Source organism: Passer domesticus, chromosome Z, assembly GCF_036417665.1.
Source record: "Passer domesticus isolate bPasDom1 chromosome Z, bPasDom1.hap1, whole genome shotgun sequence".
Lineage (NCBI taxonomy): Eukaryota > Metazoa > Chordata > Aves > Passeriformes > Passeridae > Passer > Passer domesticus.
The window spans coordinates 22,364,502-22,384,809 of NC_087512.1; the positions used below are offsets into that span (position 1 = coordinate 22,364,502).

The window sequence follows — 20,308 nt, forward strand, 5'->3', positions numbered from 1 at the left end:
AAATGGTAATGACTGCCTACCACTGGATTTTATTCTTTTACGCATTTCAACAGACGCAGACAAACAGGTGTCAGGAAATGATGCAAGAGTAATCTCTTTTTGTTTATTGTTTTTGTGATGATTGTAAGGCTAGCTATTTCTTTGATAATTTTTCTACTGTGAATGCTTTGCCTGCAGACTCTTGACCTTAAGTTTTTATCTGTCAGAGGCACAATCACCTGACTGTCTCTTTGTCAGATCCAGCTCTGCACTGTTGTGTTCTCTGGATAAATTCTGCTTATCCTAGCAGAACTATTGCAGACCTGCATTTCTTCTGTTCGGGAGTTTGTGTACAGTGCCTCTGAAATAGCTTTTGTAAAGATCACAGTTTTTGCAGTAGGAGCAAAGTGGTGTGGGAAAGAAAAGTATGCAGCCATGGCAATTTGACTTCCTCTTCTAAGAACCCAAGTTTCTGGTTTGATCATTGATATCTTTCTTGATCTTTTTAATTATCTTGAGTTCTACTCTGCATTTCTGAGGCTGGCTAAACTAGTAGAATTTTTTTTTCAGTAGGGAGCTTGAAAGACTTCTGGCTTTAATATTAATTTACCCCTTGCTATTTGCATGTCTTCGATGCCCTTCTACTGAAAATAAATGTATAGATGTGTGCAATGTAGTGATTGGAGTTCATTTGGTATAAATGCAGAAGCTGACACCAGTGACTCCCAAATGAGGAATAGGACATATGCTATGCAAAATTTGATCGTAGCGCAGTCCTGCTGTGGCAGTACTGACTTCTGTGGCAGTTCATTGTTTTGTTTCTTACCCCAAAACAAGGAACTTGCTATTCTCCTGGAAAAAGTTCATTTTAAATCTCCTCCAGAATCTATTTATTTATTTTATGGTGGCCTAATTCTGCTTTTATTGGAAAGAAATTAAATATAGTACCATTTATAGGCAAATCCTTTGAATGGAGCTACTACCTGGGATCCTCAAACTTAAATTCTTTTCTAGATACTGAGAATTTGGCAAATTATACTCTGCTTGACTTAGCTTCTTATCTGCTCTACATAACTTTGTGTTTGGTTAGATGATCTGTCTGACTACAGTTGACATTTAATCCCTCTGAAGATATGTTCTACTTCTGCCTTTGTTGGAGACCAAATTAATCCTTCCCATCACTCCAGCCAACTATTTTTGTGTGTGTTCAGTCAAAAACACTGGATGCTTTCATTTGTTTTTAATTGTTCTACGTCAGTGAAGTTAGCATCAGAGATCTGTTATGCCTTATGTTGCAACTTTCTAAAAAACTCCTAAAGTTAACAGTGCAAAAATGTACTCTTTTCGTCTTTACTTAATTTTTTATGTATTTTTTCTTGGAATTCTTCAGAACTGTGTGCAAGAGAAATCTGTATGATACTTAATATTTTAATATTGTAACTATAAAAAGAGTAAAAATGAAATGACTGCAGACAGAGTGCTTTAAAATAAAAACAGGGTAAAGAGCAATGTTTTGTACACAAAAGAATAATCTCCTTTAAAAGAATGTATGCAGTTTTGCTGTCTTGGAAGTCTTTCAAGTACTCTGAAGTATTCAAGCTGTTGTTCATATACATGTAAAGCTTTTCTTTTAATAAAACCAAAATTATGAAAGCAAAAAAAAGTCTGATACATTACAATAAAATACTACTTTGTTCTTGTCTAGTAGTGATAGGGTTTACTAAAATTTGCCCCTTTGTCTTAAACAGAATGTTGACTTTGAAAGCTCAGGGAAGAAGCAGCAGGGAGAAGAAATTAACACAGTGGTGAGTACATTATTTTTCTTTCATCTGGACCAACTGCCTCATGTGTTAAAATAGAAATACTCTTATTTATTCATATTTTATTATAGTTGTCTTCAAAGCACTTGAGTGTTATTCTGCATCACATCTCATATAACTTTGAAAGCTGGTATTTTTAGCTCTGAATATCTGTTGAAGTCCCAAGTAAATTATATTTATTTACATGTATTTGTGTGCATATATAGAAAGGGAAATATATGAAAAAGGAAAATAATCCTTTTTTAAAGCTCAGTGCTCATTAAGTGTTTTGGCTTGAGAACTTTGGAATACTGAGCTTTGTAATTTTTTTTTTTAGTCCTTAAAAATGATAAGTGTATTTATTTGGAAAACTTGGATAAAAGGTACTTGAAAAAATGCTAGAAATGTTTGTTGAGCCTCCTACTGTCCTTTTTGGTTTGCTGCTCTAAAACCTAGACATACATCACATCATATACTTTGTCTCTTACTGGTGTGTTGACATTTTTTAGCTAGAGAGCGTATATAAAAATGTGAAAATTGTTAACAAGACAAAGTTTGATTTGCTTTCAAAGCTCTATGGAAAAGCAACACATGTTCAGAATCAGCTTTTTTCTTTTTTAAATTATGCCAATGCAGATGGTACTAACATGCTTTTGCCTCATAGAGTAAGGGTTTGTAGAGGCAAGTATTTTCTATGAATAAAAAGAGTACCCAATAGAGTATTTAGTCATCAGAAGGTATATATGAATTCCTGTAGAGGAACTGTTACTGCCTAGTCCCCCTCCTGCCCCAGAAAAAAAACCCCAACAACATATGACAGCAGCTTCCATCTGCTCTGATTTTATTAATAGCACTGCTCAGATTGTGGAAATGCTAATAAATATTGACTCCTCAATTACTTTAATTTTGAGACTATAGAATACTGCTTCAAAGCATAAAAATCTTCTGCATATTTTAATCTGGCATTTCTATAAACAGAATATGCTTAAGTAGATAGAAGCATGTGCACATGCTTATGTTTTCTAACCTTTTGTGTAGCCCACAATGCTTGCTGTAAGCTTTGTGTGCTTTGGCATTCTCCACTGAGCTAATAATCCATGCTGGTGCTACACTGCCTCAGCTGTGCTTGCTGCACCATAAGGTTTGTTGCTTCTTAGGGGCAAATAACTAGCACTGCCTCTTGCCTTCACTTCCACTGTGCTCGTTCGTCTCTTTTGACTGTGGTGGTATAACCAGAGGAATTAAGACAGTATCTCTTTCTGCTGGAATAAATGTTGACTGTATGCGAAAAAATATTTTCTCATACAGTAGTAATCCCTCAAAAAACTAAACCTGAAGCATAAGCTGTTTATTATGGTTTTTTAGCTCTGCCAGAAGCTTGCCATCTTTTAGTCTGGTTGCTTTGTGTACTTAATTTTCATTGTTTTCTTTGTATAAAAAAATCAGGAATTTGTTTCTATGGATCTTTTTCACAGTAGCTGTGAAAGAAGATGAGGTTATTTGATGTAGAAATTAGTGGATTCGGAAAGCAAAGCAGTTCTCAAGTAGCTTAGTTCCAGTTAGCTGTACCAAATAGCTGTGATTATTTTGACTGCATATTTAAAAAAAAAAAGATGTGGGGGATGGAGTGAACTTCAAGATCTTGTTGGGATAAATATTTCATATTTCTGGCTATGTATTAACTTAAAAATGAAAAAAATTAAATCCAAACTGTGTCAGTTCAATAATGCAAAGGAATTTTTTTGCTATCTGAAAACATCAAAGTTGAAATACTGTAATATCAATGTCATGGCTTTTAAAGAAGCTTGGGGTGTTGCGTATTCCATGAAGATTTGTGGGACTCCTGCAGTTTCCTTCCGACTTCAGTTTGCTGTTGTAAAAATCACTGCATTTATATATATATATATTTTTTTTTTAATCTATGGAAGAGGAGTGGATGAGATTCAAATGCAGTAGTTTTAAAAATCAATTTATTCCTCCCTCTTAAGGTTTTCTTAGTAACACGACAAATACACACCCAAAGAATATGCAATCAAGTGAAACATCAGAAATGAAGCTCAGATCTAATGCTAATCTCAGCAGTGTTGTTAATGGTATCTAATTAGAAACCATTCTTTGGAGGAAGTTGGATAGATTTACTGTCCAGATGGAAGTTATTTTCTAGGACTGTCTCAGAAAAAGAGCAAAAGAAAATATGTGAGAACATACTTGCAGCTACTGGGCTGCAATTGTGTTATGACAGTGTGTGTGTGTGTTGCTGTGTATTGTTAAGTAGTGTTATGAAAAGTCAATGTAAATACTTAAAAAAAAGTACCAAGTACAGTTGCTTGGTTATCTGAACATACTAAAATTTAATTTTTTCCAGTAAACTTAATCTGTAATTTTTTCTCTCTCCCTTTTTTTGTGAGGATATTGCTATGAAAGATCTTGCCTTAAATTCACAGAATCACAGAAGAGTTACAGTTACAAGGAACCCCTGGAGATCATCTCATCCAAGGCAGGGTCACCTGGAGCGGGTTAAAAAAGGAGCAGGTCTGTCTGGGTTTGAATGTCTTCAGAGAGGGAGGCTCCCATCGTCTCCTTGGGCAGCCTGATCTAGTGCTCTACCACCCTCAACATAAAGAATTTCTTTCTCATCTTGAGGTGAAATTTCTTGTGTTTTAGTTTATTGCCATTACTTGTCTAGTATCTGGGCACCACTGAAAAGTCTGGCCCCATGCTCTCGGCACCCACCTTTCAGATATTTATATGTGTTGATGAGATCCCCTCTCAGTCTTCTCTTCTCTAGACTAAAGAGGCCCAGCTCTCTGTCTCTCCTCATAAGAGAGATGCTCCAGACCCCTCATCATCTTTGTGCCCCTTTGCTGGACGCTCTCCAGGAGCTCCTTGTCTCTCTGGTTCTGAGGAGCCCAGAACTGGACACAGCACTCCAGATGTGGCCTCAGCAGGGCCCAGAAGAGGGGGAGGATCAGCTCCCTTGACCTGCTGGCCACGCTCTTCCCAGTGCAGCCCAGGATTCCACTGGGCCTCCTGGCCACAGGGGCTCACTGCTGGCTCATTGTCACCTTGTGATCCACCAAGACTCCCAGGTCCTTCTCCGCAGAGCTGCTCTTTAGTGGGGCAGCCCCAGGCTGTGCTGGTACTTGGGGTTATTCCTCCCCAGCTGCAGGACCCTGCACTCGCCCTTGTTGAGCCTCATTAGGGTCTCTGTCCAACTCTCCAGCCCACCAAGGTCCAGCTCAAAGGCAGCAGAGCCTTCAGGTGTATCAGCCACTCCCCAGTTTGGATCTTCAGCAAACCTGCTGAGGGTACCTTGGATCCCTTCATCCAGGCCAGTGATAAACAAGTTGAGTGAGCCTGGACCCAATACTGATTCCTGAGGAACACCACTGACTACAGGCCTCCGGCTGGATTCTGCTGCCCTGATCCTGACCCTCTGAGCTCTGCCATTCAGCCAGTCCTTGGTCCACCCCACTGTCTATTCACCTAAACCACGTTTCCTGTGCTTACCTATGAGGATGTTATGGGAGACAGTGCCCAAAGCCTTGCTGAAGTGGAAGCAGACAACAACCACTGCTCTCCCCTGACCTACCCATCCTGCCCTGCCATCACAGGAGGCTGTCAGATTGACTGCTCCTGATGACCTTCTTTCCTTCTGCATGCTTGGTGCTGACCTCCAGAGTGTTCTTTTCTGTCACCTTTCCAGGGATGGAGGTGAGGCTGACTGGCCGATAGTTTTCAGGGTCCTTCACGCTATTTCTGAAGATGAGACTAACTTTGTCCTTTGTACAATCATCAGGCACCTCTCCATGGTTTTTCAAGGAGGAAGGAGAGTGGCTTAGCAACATCATCTGCCATATCCCTCAGCACCTGTGTGTACATGCCATCAGGGCCCGTGGATTTATGAATGTTAAGCCTATCTAGTTAAAGTCTCAATTACCGGGGGTAGGTCTTCCTTCCTCTCCATGCCCCATGGTCTGGGATTCCTGAGGGCTGGCCCCAGCAGTTAACACTGAAGGAAAGAAGGCATTCAATAATTCTGCCTTCTCTCTGTCTTCCTTCACTGGGATAACTATCTGATGCAACAGTGACCCCACATTTTACCTAGTATTCCTTTTGCTGGCGATCTACTTGTAGAAGCCCTGCTCATTGTCCTTGATATTCTTTTACAGACTCAACTGGAAGTGGGTTTTAGCCTTCCGTGACACCTCATTGCATTCTGTGACAACGTTCCTGTCATCCTCCCATATTGCCTGTCCCTTTTTCCACATTCCATAAATTTTGTTTTTCTATTTCTTCATTTTGTTAGAAACTCCCTGCTCATCCATAAAGGATTCCTACCCCCGTTGCTTCATTTCTGGTTCATGGGAATGCACTGGTCTTGAGCTTGGAGGAAATAAATAATGCTTTCGTATTGACCAGCTTTCTTGGACCTCCTTCTTCTTTAGAGCCCTAATCCATGAGATTCTGCTAAGCAGGTGTTGGAAGGGGCTGAAGTTAGCTCTCTGGAAGTTTAGGGTTCTAGTCCTGATTGCTGCTTTACCTCCTCTACACAGAATCTCAAGTTCCACCATCTCATGGTTGCTACAACGAAGGCTGCTCCCAAGTCCTTCTTGGTTTGTTTGAACAAGGTCCAGCAACACCTCTTTCCTTGTTGGCTCTTCTACCACTTATGTCAAATAGTTGCTGTCAATGACCTGCAGGAACTTCTTTGACTGTGTTCTGATTTGTGTTGTCTCTCCCCAAAAAATACTAGCGTGGCTGAATTACAGATCTGTACTCCCATGTACATCTGACTTACTGATGTCTTGTACATAAGACTTACTGTCTTATAAGGAAGGATACTGAGTATTACTGCATTTCAGTTAAAGGCTGCACTTGAAATATAATATTATATTACATAGGTTATTTGCTGGGGTTTTTTTTCTTCTCAGTTTAAAAATAATACTTTTGTTCTATTTTGATGGAGTCATTCTGGTTTTGTCATTGTTAAGCTTTTGCCAAGTACTGCTGACTGCTTTATTGCAGAAAATAAATAGAAATAATTATTCTAAAGAGTTCTTTTGATATTCTTAGGGTGGATTTTACTTGTCAAAATGAACTCCTGAGGGTTTTTTTAGTGTAGGCGGCTAATTAGATTAACTTTTCAGCTAAAAAGTATCTGTTAGAACACATACCTAGTTAGAGATTCTTTAATTCCAGTAAAAGGAAAATGCTGTTGTTGAATAAAGAAAATGTTACTGATACAGGTAACTGCATTGCAACAGCAACAAGTAGGATTTTTTTTTATACTATGGTTTGAGGAGAAGCTTCACATTCTAATTGTGTAAAGAATTTCTGATTATTTTAAATCAAAACAAAATAGAAATGGTAGATTGAAATTTGATTAGAATTTATTTATGGAATGCAAAGAAGAGATAATTTAAGCAAATGTCTCCAGAATTCATACCTGACATTGCTTTTCTGGCAATTAACTGAAATTATCTTGCTGCCCTGGCCCTTGGAGAAGGGTGGATGTTTTCTGGTGGTTTGTTTTGGTTATTTTAATGTATAAAGGCACTTATAAGTGCCTTTATACATGAAAAGAACTTGCAAAGTAGTTAACCTGAAGAATCTTTGAACACTTTGAACTTGATATTTATTAAGTTAGGAGTAGAGAATGGCTGGGTTTGGTTACATTCTGGTATGCTGGATCAGTAAAAAAACCTGATTTCTGTGCTCTCTGTTCCCTTATTTTTCTCAAAAAAATTTAGCAAGCATCCTTAATATTTTTTCATTTAACAATTGGCCATTCACTGTATTTACTAACATGTTCTTCCTCCTGTTGTTACCATTCACTATTGTTGTTTCAAGAGTAATGGCTTTTATTTCTCCTTCTCTGAATGCTGTCTGTGAGCAAGCACAGTGTGTTTTTTGATGTTCCTTGCCTGCATGAGGATGCAGTTGAGCACTGTTTTTATGCCAGAACTGGGAAACCTCAGACTACAGTTTCATATTAAAATGCTGTCCATTTTATTTCCACTCACTTGTTCTTTCTCCAGAGTGCAGTACTTTGGTTCATTTGTTTGTACTGGTATGTTTGCCAGTCTCATTCAGTGAAATGTATGACATAACCAGTCCAGTTTGGGTTTGTTTTTTTTTTTCCTAGAAGAGGCACCAAGAAATAGATTGGATGAAAAGGGAGGAAGAAGTGAAAATACCTGAAGTTGGCCTTGTCGCCAAATGAGGCTTCACCACCTCAACCAGAGAATGCCAGTGATCCTTAAAAAGGGAAAGTTTCTTCACAGTGCAGTCTGTCTTTGCATGTTTCAGGTCCTTTTCAGTGGCCATCAGGTTTGAGCCATCCTTTTGTTTCCTAAAGATGACAAGAAAAAGGATTGATGAGAAACACACTTTCAAGTTAGGGTGTGCACAATGGTGGTTGCAGTTTGTTATTTTAAGAGTTCACCTTTCCTGCCCAAGAGGACTGGATTGTTTTTAGGAGAAGTCTGTACCAAGCCTTAGTCCCACCCCTACACATTTTTCCCCTTCCACCCCCATGATTTCCTGATGAATAAGAGGTTCCAAGTACTTTGGGTTTAAAGAGTGAATAATTCTATGCTCTGTTTACTGTAAAAATCTAGGATGTTTTTTGTTCCTTCTATAAACAACTATGTTGTTTATAGTTTTCCCAAATTCATGAGAATTAGTGCTGTTTTTAACTGGAAGACGTTTGTGTAAATTATGCTGTTACTTCTCACAATATAGCATCTCTCATTGAGAAACCACAAAGCCTGGGTTTTGGTGTCTTCTGTGGTGCTTGTTGCAGCTTTAGGCAGAGACAAACCCTTGTGAGCTTTTTACTAATTCTTTGTTTCTCCATGAAAATGTTGGGACTTTTGTCAGTTAGTCAAGTAAGCCTTTCTGTATTTGTCAGGCAGCATGTTAGATTATACGTTCCCCAACACAATCATACCCTTTTCTGTGTTAGCATGTGCTCAGCTCCGTAATTCTATGCTAGGTTGTAGGAGGTGGACTAAAAAGTACTTCACTGTGTATTTTGTGTACCTAGTTCCTCTTGCCTTTCTGTATGGACATCTTACAGCTGGTTTCATTCTCAATTGCTGCTGATGTGAGCTCCTTTTTGCAAAGCCTGGGAGGGGAAAGCAGCACTTTCTTGACTATGAGTGATTCTATCCTGTTAGTATCAGACAGGTAATCTAAGGGACTACTTTCAAAACAAATTAACATAGACTGAGGACAAAATTGCTGTGATCCTCAGCTCTACTTGATGTTATATTGAAAATGTCCCATGGGGTTCTGGCAGGTCTCCAGATGCTGTTGGACTGCCAGGTACTTGGGTGATGGGAGTATGCAGGCAATCATCAGAATTAAAGGGAAGAGTGATGGTTCACTGAATGATCCTAGTCTCTTGTGGATTAGAATTGAGTACATAGTTTTCTTTCATTGTCTTCAAACCAATGCTTTTATTTTCAGCTTCATTTTACAGTAATTTACATGATTGAATTCTATGCAGTTTTACTTTTTATAGTTTGTAGGTGTAGTTTTTGGGTGTAGGTGGCAAGGATTTAGAAGTTGGAGTATGATGTCCCACCTGAAAGGGGAAGGGAGAACCCAAGATTTGTAGATGCTATTCAAAAGGAATAACTAATATTAGAGAGTCCACAAAAGCTTTTGAAGTTTTGATAGTTAATTAAATATGGTGTGCAGTTTGGTATGTTAGTCCTACACCTCCTAATGTAAGTACACAGCAGTGGATTTTGGATAAAGGGGTAGGGTGAAAAGGAGACAAAGAGACAAATTAAAGATGGAGAGAGAGGGGGTAAGAGAGAGAGCCAGTCCTGGCTCCAGTATTGATCCAGCCAATAGTGTGTCCCGGGGACACCCATGCACTTGGGCTTGGTTTTGGGTGCCTTTTTAATAGCTAAGCTTTCCCTGACCTGGAGAAAAGTTTTGGATTTTCTATGTTTATTAGTCATCATGCACTATGTGTTTTTCCAGGTCTTGGTGGAAATGGGTCAGAGGGCTTTGGGGGTCTTTGGTGGTCTTGTTCCCCCCATGCAGTCCTTGCCTGCTTCTGCACCTCATTTCTCTGTTTGTGCTGTACTGAGCTGTGCTTATCTCCAGGAGGTAGATCATAGACCTTTGTCCCAGAAAAGTGCTGTCCTACCTCCGTATGGCCCCTTGTCCAGTCACATCTTGTTCTTTCTCACAGCATGTTATTGCCAGCAGTCCTTGGCTGTTGTTACCCAAAGTCCTTGCTGCCACAGTTTGGGACAAACACATTAGCCCTTATCTTCTGGGATCCTACAGGGGGTCTGCAGGTGTGACTTCACCACATGCAGAAGCTGCCTGAAGCTGCCCCCGTGCTGGTTGGAACTAATTCTAGCTGTTTCCAGCTAGAATTAGTTCCACAACTGGCCAAAGCAGAGTCAATCAGCAATCTTGGTAGCACCTCTGTGATAATATATTTAAGGAGGCATTAAAAACACTGTACAATAGCCAAGCAAGAAAAGTGGGAATATGTGAGACGACCCTGCAGACACCAGAGCTGGTGAAGGAGCGTGCAAAGGTGCTCCAAGCACTAGAAAAGAGATTCCCCTGCGGGCCATTGTCCAGGGTGGAGCAGATATACAGCTGTAGCCTGTGCAGAGTGATGCTTTTGCCTTCCTATTCCTTCAAGAAGTGAAAAAAAACCCACAAAACAATCCAAGAACTATATAAAGGTCATAATTTCCCTGTTGGCTGTGAATAATGAACCTCAGGTAAACTTGTGTTTAACCTAACCTCTAATGATTTAAGGAATAAGGGGGTTTTATTTGTGTTTCGGGTTTTTCCTTTTTTTCCCTTTGAGGTCTTTATTATATTTGACTGGAGTTAAGTGATGGAGAAAAATAGGCCATCAAAGTGTTGGAGGTCTGCAAGACAATTTTACATTGTTGGATTTGGTGCTTCAGTTAGTCTGATGTTGTGGTATATTAGGAAATCAAGATTTTCCTGCCCATAAAACAGGCAAGCCTGGTAGACTTGCCTGTTTTATGGGCAGGGAATAAAAGCACTATCCATTGTGTCCGTTTCTACATTCTGTGTATTTACTCAAATTAAACATGGAGAAGTTTCTATTTGAGCAACATAAGAAAAGCACCTGTATGTGAAATTATGTTTTCCTGTCTTTGATAGTTGTAACAGTGGATTCCCTTCTGTATTTTCTCATTCCTTTCATCCATTACAATTTTTCTGCTTGGGCAACTGACCACAAGAAGGATAGACGGAGACAGATAAGAAGTGTGTATGTCTGACTGTTCATTTATAAAATACATATTGTAGAGGAGTAACGGTGGGGAATGCTTCCTGCCACTATCCTGACGCGCCCATTTCCTAGTATTGGCAACCATCTCTGTTGTATAACATGAGTGTTAAACAGTTCTTCCTGTGTGTGTAGATAAGTAAAAATTGAACAAACATAAAATTATTTTGAAATAAATCACATTGCAGTTTCCTGCCTTCACTTAAATGAAGATTTCTTGGTTCATTCTGGGTTTTGAAGAGTTGCAATTTGATATATACCCAGGTTCGTCAAACCAGTGCTTTGGGGGCTGGTAGTTTATTTGATACTTATATATGAGTTTTGACTGTTCTGGCTTAAAGGTGTTATTTGAGTTCAGGTACTTAAAGAGACATGGTAGCTAAAGGAGATATGACACAGCACTGTGATATTGTCCAGACATTTGTTTACTAATTTGTTTATGGTGCTGTGGATGCATGTGATCTTCTACCAGATCTTTCTTCCCCAACACCTTCCAAAAGCTCAAGATCTCTCTTATAAAATAAATTGATAAGTTAAGAAAACTAGGTATGTGTGGATTTTTCATTGTTAGGCTTTATGAGTTTTGGTGCTTCAGAAATTGTAGAGACATGGACAAGTAGGACCCCATGTGAAAAGAACAGCCACTGAAGAAGAGGGGGCAAACAGTGTAATGAATGTGGTTTTTAAGGGAGTAGTAGCAAGTAGTTTCTTTTTTGTTATTCATATGAAGTATGTAGTAAACCTCTTAATATTCTGCTTTCAAAATATGGTTCTCAGAAGTTGAAATGGCTGGACAGAGTGAACTTATTGATGGCTGCATCTGGTGGGATATAGGTATGCCTTTCCCTGCCAGACTTCTGGTAACCAATTCACACATATAATCTCTGCTTCCAATGCTTGTTTCCATGACATGTATTCTTCTTTATACTCTTGTTTAAAGAGACTGCTGTTGATACTTCTTTCGGAAGTATTGTGTTTTTCCACAGCTTTACCATTCTCTGAACTACTAGCAAAATGAGGCAAAATTTGTTTTTTGTCAAAGGCTTTTTGTTTTTAGATGTTGGCCAGGGAATTCAACTTCTGTTTTCATGCGCAGCATCAGAGGCTTGGAGAAGGCATGGATAACTTTGATCCAGTGAGCACATCCGCTTCCATAGCATCCTTGGCATCTGTATGTGGGTGGCTAGTAGATGTCATTCTTGAACCTGTTCCTGTGAAAGAGGCAGGAGGAGGTTATGCTACCTGTTTTGCTAACTTTCCCATTTTGTGAAGATCCCCAGTGTGAAATTTGCAGTTTCCAATCTCTTTTTATTGCAATACAGTTAAATATTAAAATTTTAAAAATCACTTTCTGTTTAAATATGGCTGCAGTTTTATGGGAAATACTGTGTTCTGATAATCAGTGTTGTAACAAAATTTTAGCAACGTGGAAGCATTGTTAAAAAAAGAGGTTTTGACATCCCACTATTCTAATGAAAAGTTTTCTTCCTTTTTTTAATGGATATATGTAGAATTTGACTCTTCACAGCCTGTGTGATAAATTCTACCTCTGGTTAATGAAAACACTAAAGTATAGCAGTCCCTTGATCTGTTGCCATATGAATTATACATACTGTGAAGTATTTTGAAAGCTAAGCTGCACATAGAAGAAAATCCAAGTGCATTACTTGTTTCTGTGTCTTAGTGAGAAAATGAGTCTTGCTTGTGACTTACATGGTGCCGTGGGCATGGTATTTTATGTTCTCCCTGGATTACTAACATACTGTCTGAAAGTTGAAGTGCAGTCTGCTAAATGTGTCTGAAAGAGTTTTTTTACATTTGGAGGAGAAACTTTCCTGTCACTAGTCCAGAAGTTGAAATATAATTTCAGCAGTTCAAAAAAAAGGAGATAAAAAGGCATATTTTCATTTGGAGTGTTGGCAGTTTGATTGAGAAAATAAATACTCAGTGCTGTTTTGGAGAAGTATGTATTTTTAGGCCAATTTCCTGGGGAAATGAAGCTGACATGATATGTTGTTCATCTGCATATGTTGGTCCTTCTTGGAAAATTGAGTCTGTCATCTAATTTCAGCCAAACTTGAAACCTGAGGTGACATTCTGAAGATTTTGTGAAAATCCATTGCTTATTAGAGAAAGAGACCTAAACTTGTGCTGTTACTGAGGCGAAAAGAAGCAGGAACATTGCTGGTGTATGCTGTGAGTGATTAGCAAGTCAGCACCATTTAGTTTTGCCTTCTCAGGCTGAATTGGGATAATGTAGAAGTCATGGAGAGCAGAGGAAACTGTTGTAGCAGTGAGTTTAAAGATTCCCATAGCAAGCTGAAGTTTCCGTGTTCCAGTGTGCACAACAGGATGTGCACTCCAAAGGGAGTGAAGTTGCAAGAAGAGGTCATCTTGTTATCTTGGAAATCTGTCCTTTTAAACTGCAGATAGACCATTTGGTAGAAACTGTGAGTTTCTGTTGTATTCTGTCATTAAATGAGGGATTTGGAATTAAGGTATGAATTTACATGTCCAAAAAAAACCCCCACAGATTAGATTTCCTATAGCTACATTTTAATTCTCTGCAGAGGGTGAATTTAATTGTGCTAAACAAAAATATCCCACTGACCTTTGTAAAGGTGGGATATACTGTGTTGTAGAGGCACAATTGACAGTTCAGAAATGCCCATTTTAAAGTTCTGTGATTCTCTGCAGTGTGGGATTATGTTAGTTGGTGACAAATCATAGGCTAAACTTTGGCTTCATCCTCTGGTATCTGCAGGTGTGTTAACGCCATTTAATGTCATCAGAGTTCTGTTGTATTTAAAAGAAAATATGTGCTCCTCACTGTGTCTCATGTATACAAATATATATGCAAGAAACATGTATATGCTACTTCTTTTCAGTGTTTAATGGTCGGTGGAAGTTTGAGAAACTGCACGTGAGTATTTCTGGGGTTGTCTTGGTTTTTAAATTGACTGTTTCCCTTTTACAGTGCCTGAAAATGACAACGAAGCGGAATTTGTTTTTGCGGCTGGTGCCATGCCGCTGTCTGCGTGGAGAGGAGGAAACTGTGACTACACTTGATTATTCTCACTGCAGCCTGGAACAGGTGCCTAAGGAGATTTTTACTTTTGAAAAGACCTTGGAAGAGCTGTATTTAGATGCTAATCAGATTGAAGAGCTTCCAAAGGTATGTTGGATGATTTTCCTTTTAGGTACACTTATTATGTCTTTACCAGCATTGTAGAAGCTAATAGTGTCCAGCTTCAGCTTTTGGGCCATAGCTTGTCATGAAGCAGCCTTGGTAGACTGCTAGTTTATGTATTCCAGGTGGAGTATTTTGTTGCATGAATTGGAATGAAATTGCTCAAGCAACAGATCTGGCTCAAGAGAGTTACAAAGCAGAAAAGACTGGCTAATAAATCTGTTTCTGTGCACTGTGAAGTGGGTAGGCTACACTTGCCTTGGTCTAGTCTACAGTTTAATTATCCATTTGATTAGAAAGATTGCTTGAACATTCATCTTTTGTTCCTTTTTGGGTTTTGGTTTTACTTTCCTAACTGCAGGGGCATGTAATAGCCTACACTTGCTTCAAGTTAATGTGTTTTTATATTATAATAAGTAATATTTAAAGACATATTTCTGAGAAACTAGAGGTTTTTTCCAGCTTTTAAGTAATTTTGGTAATTATTTTTTGCTACCCTTTCAGTTCTCAAAAGAAAACACCCCCACATATAAATTCAAATACAGCAAAGGACACAAGCAGAGAGATTAGGGGTAGTGAAGATGTAGTCAAAGTGATTTTTATTCATTTGACCAAAATTTTGATAATTAAACTTCCAAGCAGAACTACAGGGGAAGGCCTGTAATATTTGAAATTATCCTAGGCAATATGGACCCAGAGTTTCAAGCTGTGTATTCCTTTTCCATTTCATTTAGTTCTCGAACTCTGAAAAAAAGGCTTTTAATTAAGCCATTTCAAATATGAAGGGTGTGACACTTATCAGGCCCTCTCTAGTTTTCTGAAAGCCTGTTAAGATATTTCCACTCTTACCTTTCCTCATTGCCCCGTAGTGTTTTGTGATCTCGCCTTTGTATGCCACAGCACAACTGTTTTGAAGCTGCTTGTCAACCTTATGACTTATCAGTGTCTCTTGGATTTTTTTAATTGATCTGAATCTTTTCATAATTCCAGCTTATTTCAAAAGACAGTTCTTACAGTGTTGCTCCTTAATTTAGCTGACTGGTCAAGTGCACAGTATGAGCAAACTGTAGTAGGGAAGGAATTGACTTTAGGTGAAATGTTGGTGCATAGTCTCAGCTTTAAAATTGACTTGGCACTTGAAATTATTTCATCCTCCTTCATCCTATGTGCTAAATAACGTCTGAAAAAGTACCCTTTTTTACTCCAGGAGCCACAGTGTGCATTTGAGCTCAAACTATAACAGTTTTCCTTCTCTCTCTCACTCTGATGTTTGGAAGAAATAAGAATTATTTAGTAAAGTAGTCTTTAATTATGTGGTTTCCTGCATTTACTACTAGTAATTATGAATATGTAAAAAATGAAAAAGAACAACAAAAGGAAGAACTGCAAAGTCAACATCATCCTCCCTTCCCCTTCCATTTTCCTCTAGGGGATCTTGCTGTGTGTGCCTTGACCTGAGTTATCTAAAAGCAATAATCTAAACTCCAAGTTTTTAGATTATTGCTTTTCAGGGAAAGAGTCTATATATATACTTGAAATAAGAGAATGGCTTCAAAACACCTGAGCTCATCAAATTATCCTAAGTGACTTGTAACTCTTCAAAGCCTTAATGATGAATGAGTTCTAACAGCCATATTTCGAAGAGAAACAGCAGCAGACAAGTTAAGGCTCATTCCTTTAACTGTCCGTCTTGCTAATTCATGTCTGCTTTTCTTCTGGGGTGGTATGTAGAGATTTTACAGGAATGGGTTTTTTGAGTCTCTGGCTCAAATAGTAGCCTTGTAACAGTGTAACAGAGAAACACACAAAAAATTTAGATCAAACTGAGCCTGTGGTATGGTAGTGATTGGGATAAATTTTTTTTACTCAATGGACCCTTCCTGGTTTTTTATGATATTTTCTCAGAATTCCAAAAGCAAAAATCACTAAGTTAAGGCATTTATGAATGATCTTATCAAAAGGAATACTCATCATAAATTTTTCAGATGAATCTTTTCAATTGCTTTCTTAGAGATATTTATTTTATACTATATGTAAGTTTCCTGCATGTCTTCTGAGGTTTTTTTCTTTCATTACCTTATTTGCCCTACTTCGTCAATTTGTTAAGGTTTTGAGGAAGAAGCTCTAGGTACCTTGCATTTAAGAAGAGATCTGGTAGCTAGTATTTGATAAAGATGGTAATGCATATATACAGAAGAGATTAGACAGTTTTCTGTACCGCTAGCTTGAACTTTGACTAGTTTCAATTTTTTCACTAGTTCAGTGTTTTTCACTAGTTTTCAAGATTTTTTTCAACTTTTTTGGATTTTTTTTGTACTTAAGGTATGAAGCGTGAACAGGAAAAAATATTGAAAGACATAACAAAATGAAATTTATACTTTTAGAGGAGGTGAAAACCTATTGAAATCCTGTGTTTCAGAACAATTTGACTTCAAAAATGTCTGTCAATTTTTTCTTCTTGAATAAACTACTTACCTCTGGGTTGTCACATGGCATGCCTATTATAGAAAATATTTTGCAATGTTTGGAGGTCTATGTGTAACTCCAGGTCACAGTTTGTAGGAAGGATTAAGCATAACTGCTGCCTTGTAACCATCTACAGTTTGTTGCTTTCTTAAGCATTGTAATATGGGTAAATTTTCAATGAAATTAGTTAAAAATTTTTGGTAGACTCTACAGAGATTGGTCTTCAGGCCATGAGGTCAGAAGTTTCAAGGGGTTAAAACAAAAGCTGTATAGAGAAAACTGAGAGAAAATCACATTCACTTTTTCCTTTGTTTCAATAGCAACTTTTTAACTGTCAGTCTCTACACAAGCTGAGTTTGCCAGACAATGATCTAACCACATTGCCAGCATCCATTGCAAATCTCATTAATCTCAGGGAACTGGATGTCAGCAAGAATGGTAAGTCACTTTGCTTATTGTATTGAGGTAACTGAAAGGCAAATCACTATTGACTGTACAAAGACACTAGCGAAACTATAATTTCTAGAAACTGCACAGCTAGTAATTTTAAAATTACTACTCTAAATCCCTACTTACAATAAAAAAATGCTATTTTATGATCTGGTTGTGATATTTAATTGTATCTCTTACATTAATTGGTTTGTAGACGATACTGTCTGGCATTTTATATTCTCTCAAAATGCATAAGCTCAACTGTTAATTTTAGTAACATTTGTCATCTGTCACTATGCTGAAGAGAGTTTGCAGAAGAACTTGTAAAATTTGCTGGATTTTATTAGTATTATTTATTTAATATGAAAATTGGTTTTGGTTTATTTTAAAAAGCTCTTGGAATATTGTGGTATAGTAGGAGTTGGCCTTGCTGTCGTGCTTTGGGGGTGGTAACTTCTGTTGCATGGGGAAGTGTACTTATATGTCCATAGACATGATTTGGTTCACTTGCCCGACTTGTTAAAAATCTGTCATTTTGTGAGAGTCAGACTTTAATAAGTTACGAAATGTTGTCAGCCAAGTATTGTATTAATGGGGTTTAACTGATGGTGGTTCTTTGGTGGTAAGCTGGCAGATGTGTGCAACTATGAGGAAATCAAAATAATGTTGTCATCAAACTTAGTTTTGTGACTTACGTGAGAGAGAAGTCATGCTAATTGAGGAGAATAGAATAGTTTTTTCTTACTAATTTAAAGTTAGGTAAGAGGATACCTCATTGCAATAATACTTGAAAATAAGAATTACATAAATATTCCAAAGATTTTGTCATTAAATTTATTGTTTTATTTGGGCTGCTAAGTAATTATGACTCCACAAAGACAAGTAAGTTCTGTTTACTAAGAAAGCATTCCAGTTGTTGAGGTGTTGGTATTTTCCTTTGTTGTTTGTTTTAGCCCAATCTGTACTTAAACTCTTACTCTATTATCTTTGCTTAATGAACACAGTATTTAGTGTGATAAATTGACCTGGTTGTTACTGATCTGTTCCTGGTACAAGTGGATAGATAGTCTTTCTTAAAGAATGCTGGACTTAAAACGGTCACAGTAACACACAAGAGAGAAAGAATAATCTTTTTGTCTCGGACTGAACAATTGAAAGTATTAACTGTTTGCAACACAAGTTCTCAATGCAGAAGACTTAAAAGCAGCAAAAGAGAATTTGTGTGCTGCTGTTGGCAAATTCCACAGCTCATGTACATAAATAGGCAGCTGAAGCCAGGGACCTACTTGTCTGTCTAAAATGTCACGGCCCTGAACTAAGCCTACAGAGTTCAGTGCTGAAAGAGCACTTGTTCCTCTGAGGCATATGATCCACTATACCAGTAAACTATCAATCTCTGTTTTCTAGAGGTTGGGGTTTTTTTAACACCTTTCAGAGAAATGGCAGGGAGTACAAGCTTATTTAAACTATTATCATGTGCCTGGTGTCAGAGTTATCACAGTTTGGATAGCTTATCTGACTAGTGTTGCACATAAAAATAGTTCTGAGGTCACAAGCTTGTTTACTGTGGTCATCTTGTTTTCCAGTAGTTCTAAAACCTCTGTAAAATTAAAAGAACCAAATTAGAGTCTCTGTTTGTTCCTGCTGGGTGAAGTAGGAGATAGTGGTCTTTATTCTGTAATAAATTTGGTATTATTTGAGACCTCGTTTGTTGGCAAAAGTGTCTTTCCCTTTCTCTTCAGCTCTCCACTGTTTCAACCATGGAAAATTTTTCTCTTGACAACTGCAAGCCTACTCTTCTCCCCTGTGTCTGTTTTTCTCTTTGTAAGAATTTACTGCTCACTTTCTCATTGCCCCGATGGGTATCTATAATAGAGCCAAATAGGAGGTATTTTACTACTTTTCTAAGAGTAGCAAAATTTATCAAAATCTGCAATTCTTCCTTTTTCTGTTATATGTCAAAAAAATAGAATGTGGAAGTAGTGGAATTCTGTGAAAAGAATTGCTTTCCTTTAGTTTATGAAAAAAACCTCATCATTAGTGGAGATTAGGCCTGATAAGTGCAGGATGATGAGAGATGCCAAATTCTAAAATAATTCAGTGGTTTTCAGATTCCTGTGGTTGTGGCAAGTGAATGGTGGTAGTTCCTCTATTTTCTTGAAGTATTGATATGCCATTGTTTCCTTCTGAGATGGATTTGGCTAAATCATGAAGTGCAGATGCCTTGACATCAAATATGCATTTATTTTTAAAGCTTGTGTTTTTAAAAGGATAGTTAGACTTTAGTTTTCAAATACCAGTATACATGAAATATGATAGGAGTTTCACATAAATATTTGAGCTGTTTCTGGCACAGACATAATCAGATGTATTGGCCAAAGTATTTAATTTTCTAAAGAGCTCAGAGGAAAATGAAAAACTTAGCTTCAAATTTAAAATGTTTCCAAATTACTTGATGAATTGCAGTCTGGCTTTCAGAGTGAGACCAGTCATATGGGAGACTATCCAGTTGTCCAAGTAGAATTATATATGTATATATGTGTGTGACTTAATATTTGATGTTCAGATGAAAGATCAAAATCATAGAAATTTTTCAAGGTAGCAGATTCATTGCATGAAAGGTTTTAGTCCAAGAAAGCAATGGTGCTTTAATAGCATGGGAGAAATCTTGCCCTTTGAATTTCTGGCTTAAATCTGTTTGCTTTCATGCACACAATATATAAAACACTGTAACAGAGACACAGCAGATGTGCAAATACTGATACTTAACAATATTTAATAACATTTTATCAGACTAAGGATTCATCTAATCTAGCATTCTCCAACAGTGACCAAGAGTAGAAGCATAGGGAGAATTTAGTAAAATGCAGGAAGCCAGAGACTTGTGTATTTCCCTGTATGCTCCCGGCATGCAGTGCCTTCTCTTATTGGTCTTCTTGAGCCAGACAGGGTATTTCTTTATTTTGCAAATTTTCATTTGACTACTTCTCTTCTGTCAGTTTATCTGACACTACACATACATCACTATTGGAATTGATGTATGTTTTGGGATGTGCGAGGGTAGCCTAGAAAAACCAAATTGCTGCTATATGTGCAACAAGCATAGACTAGAGTTAGTCTTAACTCTACTTTTAT

At 37.8% G+C, this 20,308-nt stretch overlaps 1 protein-coding gene across 12 annotated transcripts in view; it reads left to right on the forward strand.

Annotated features, from left to right (window-relative positions):
* ERBIN (erbb2 interacting protein) overlaps window positions 1–20,308 on the forward strand; it is a 116,833-nt gene that overhangs the window by 40,031 nt on the left and 56,494 nt on the right. For all 12 annotated transcript variants that reach the window (XM_064405649.1, XM_064405650.1, XM_064405647.1 and 9 more), the window contains 3 exons: window positions 1,728–1,784; window positions 14,063–14,260; window positions 17,062–17,179. In XM_064405649.1, the coding sequence (XP_064261719.1) occupies window positions 14,072–14,260; window positions 17,062–17,179 (307 nt within the window). In that variant the 5' untranslated portion in view covers window positions 1,728–1,784; window positions 14,063–14,071. The remainder of the gene's footprint in view (window positions 1–1,727; window positions 1,785–14,062; window positions 14,261–17,061; window positions 17,180–20,308) is intronic.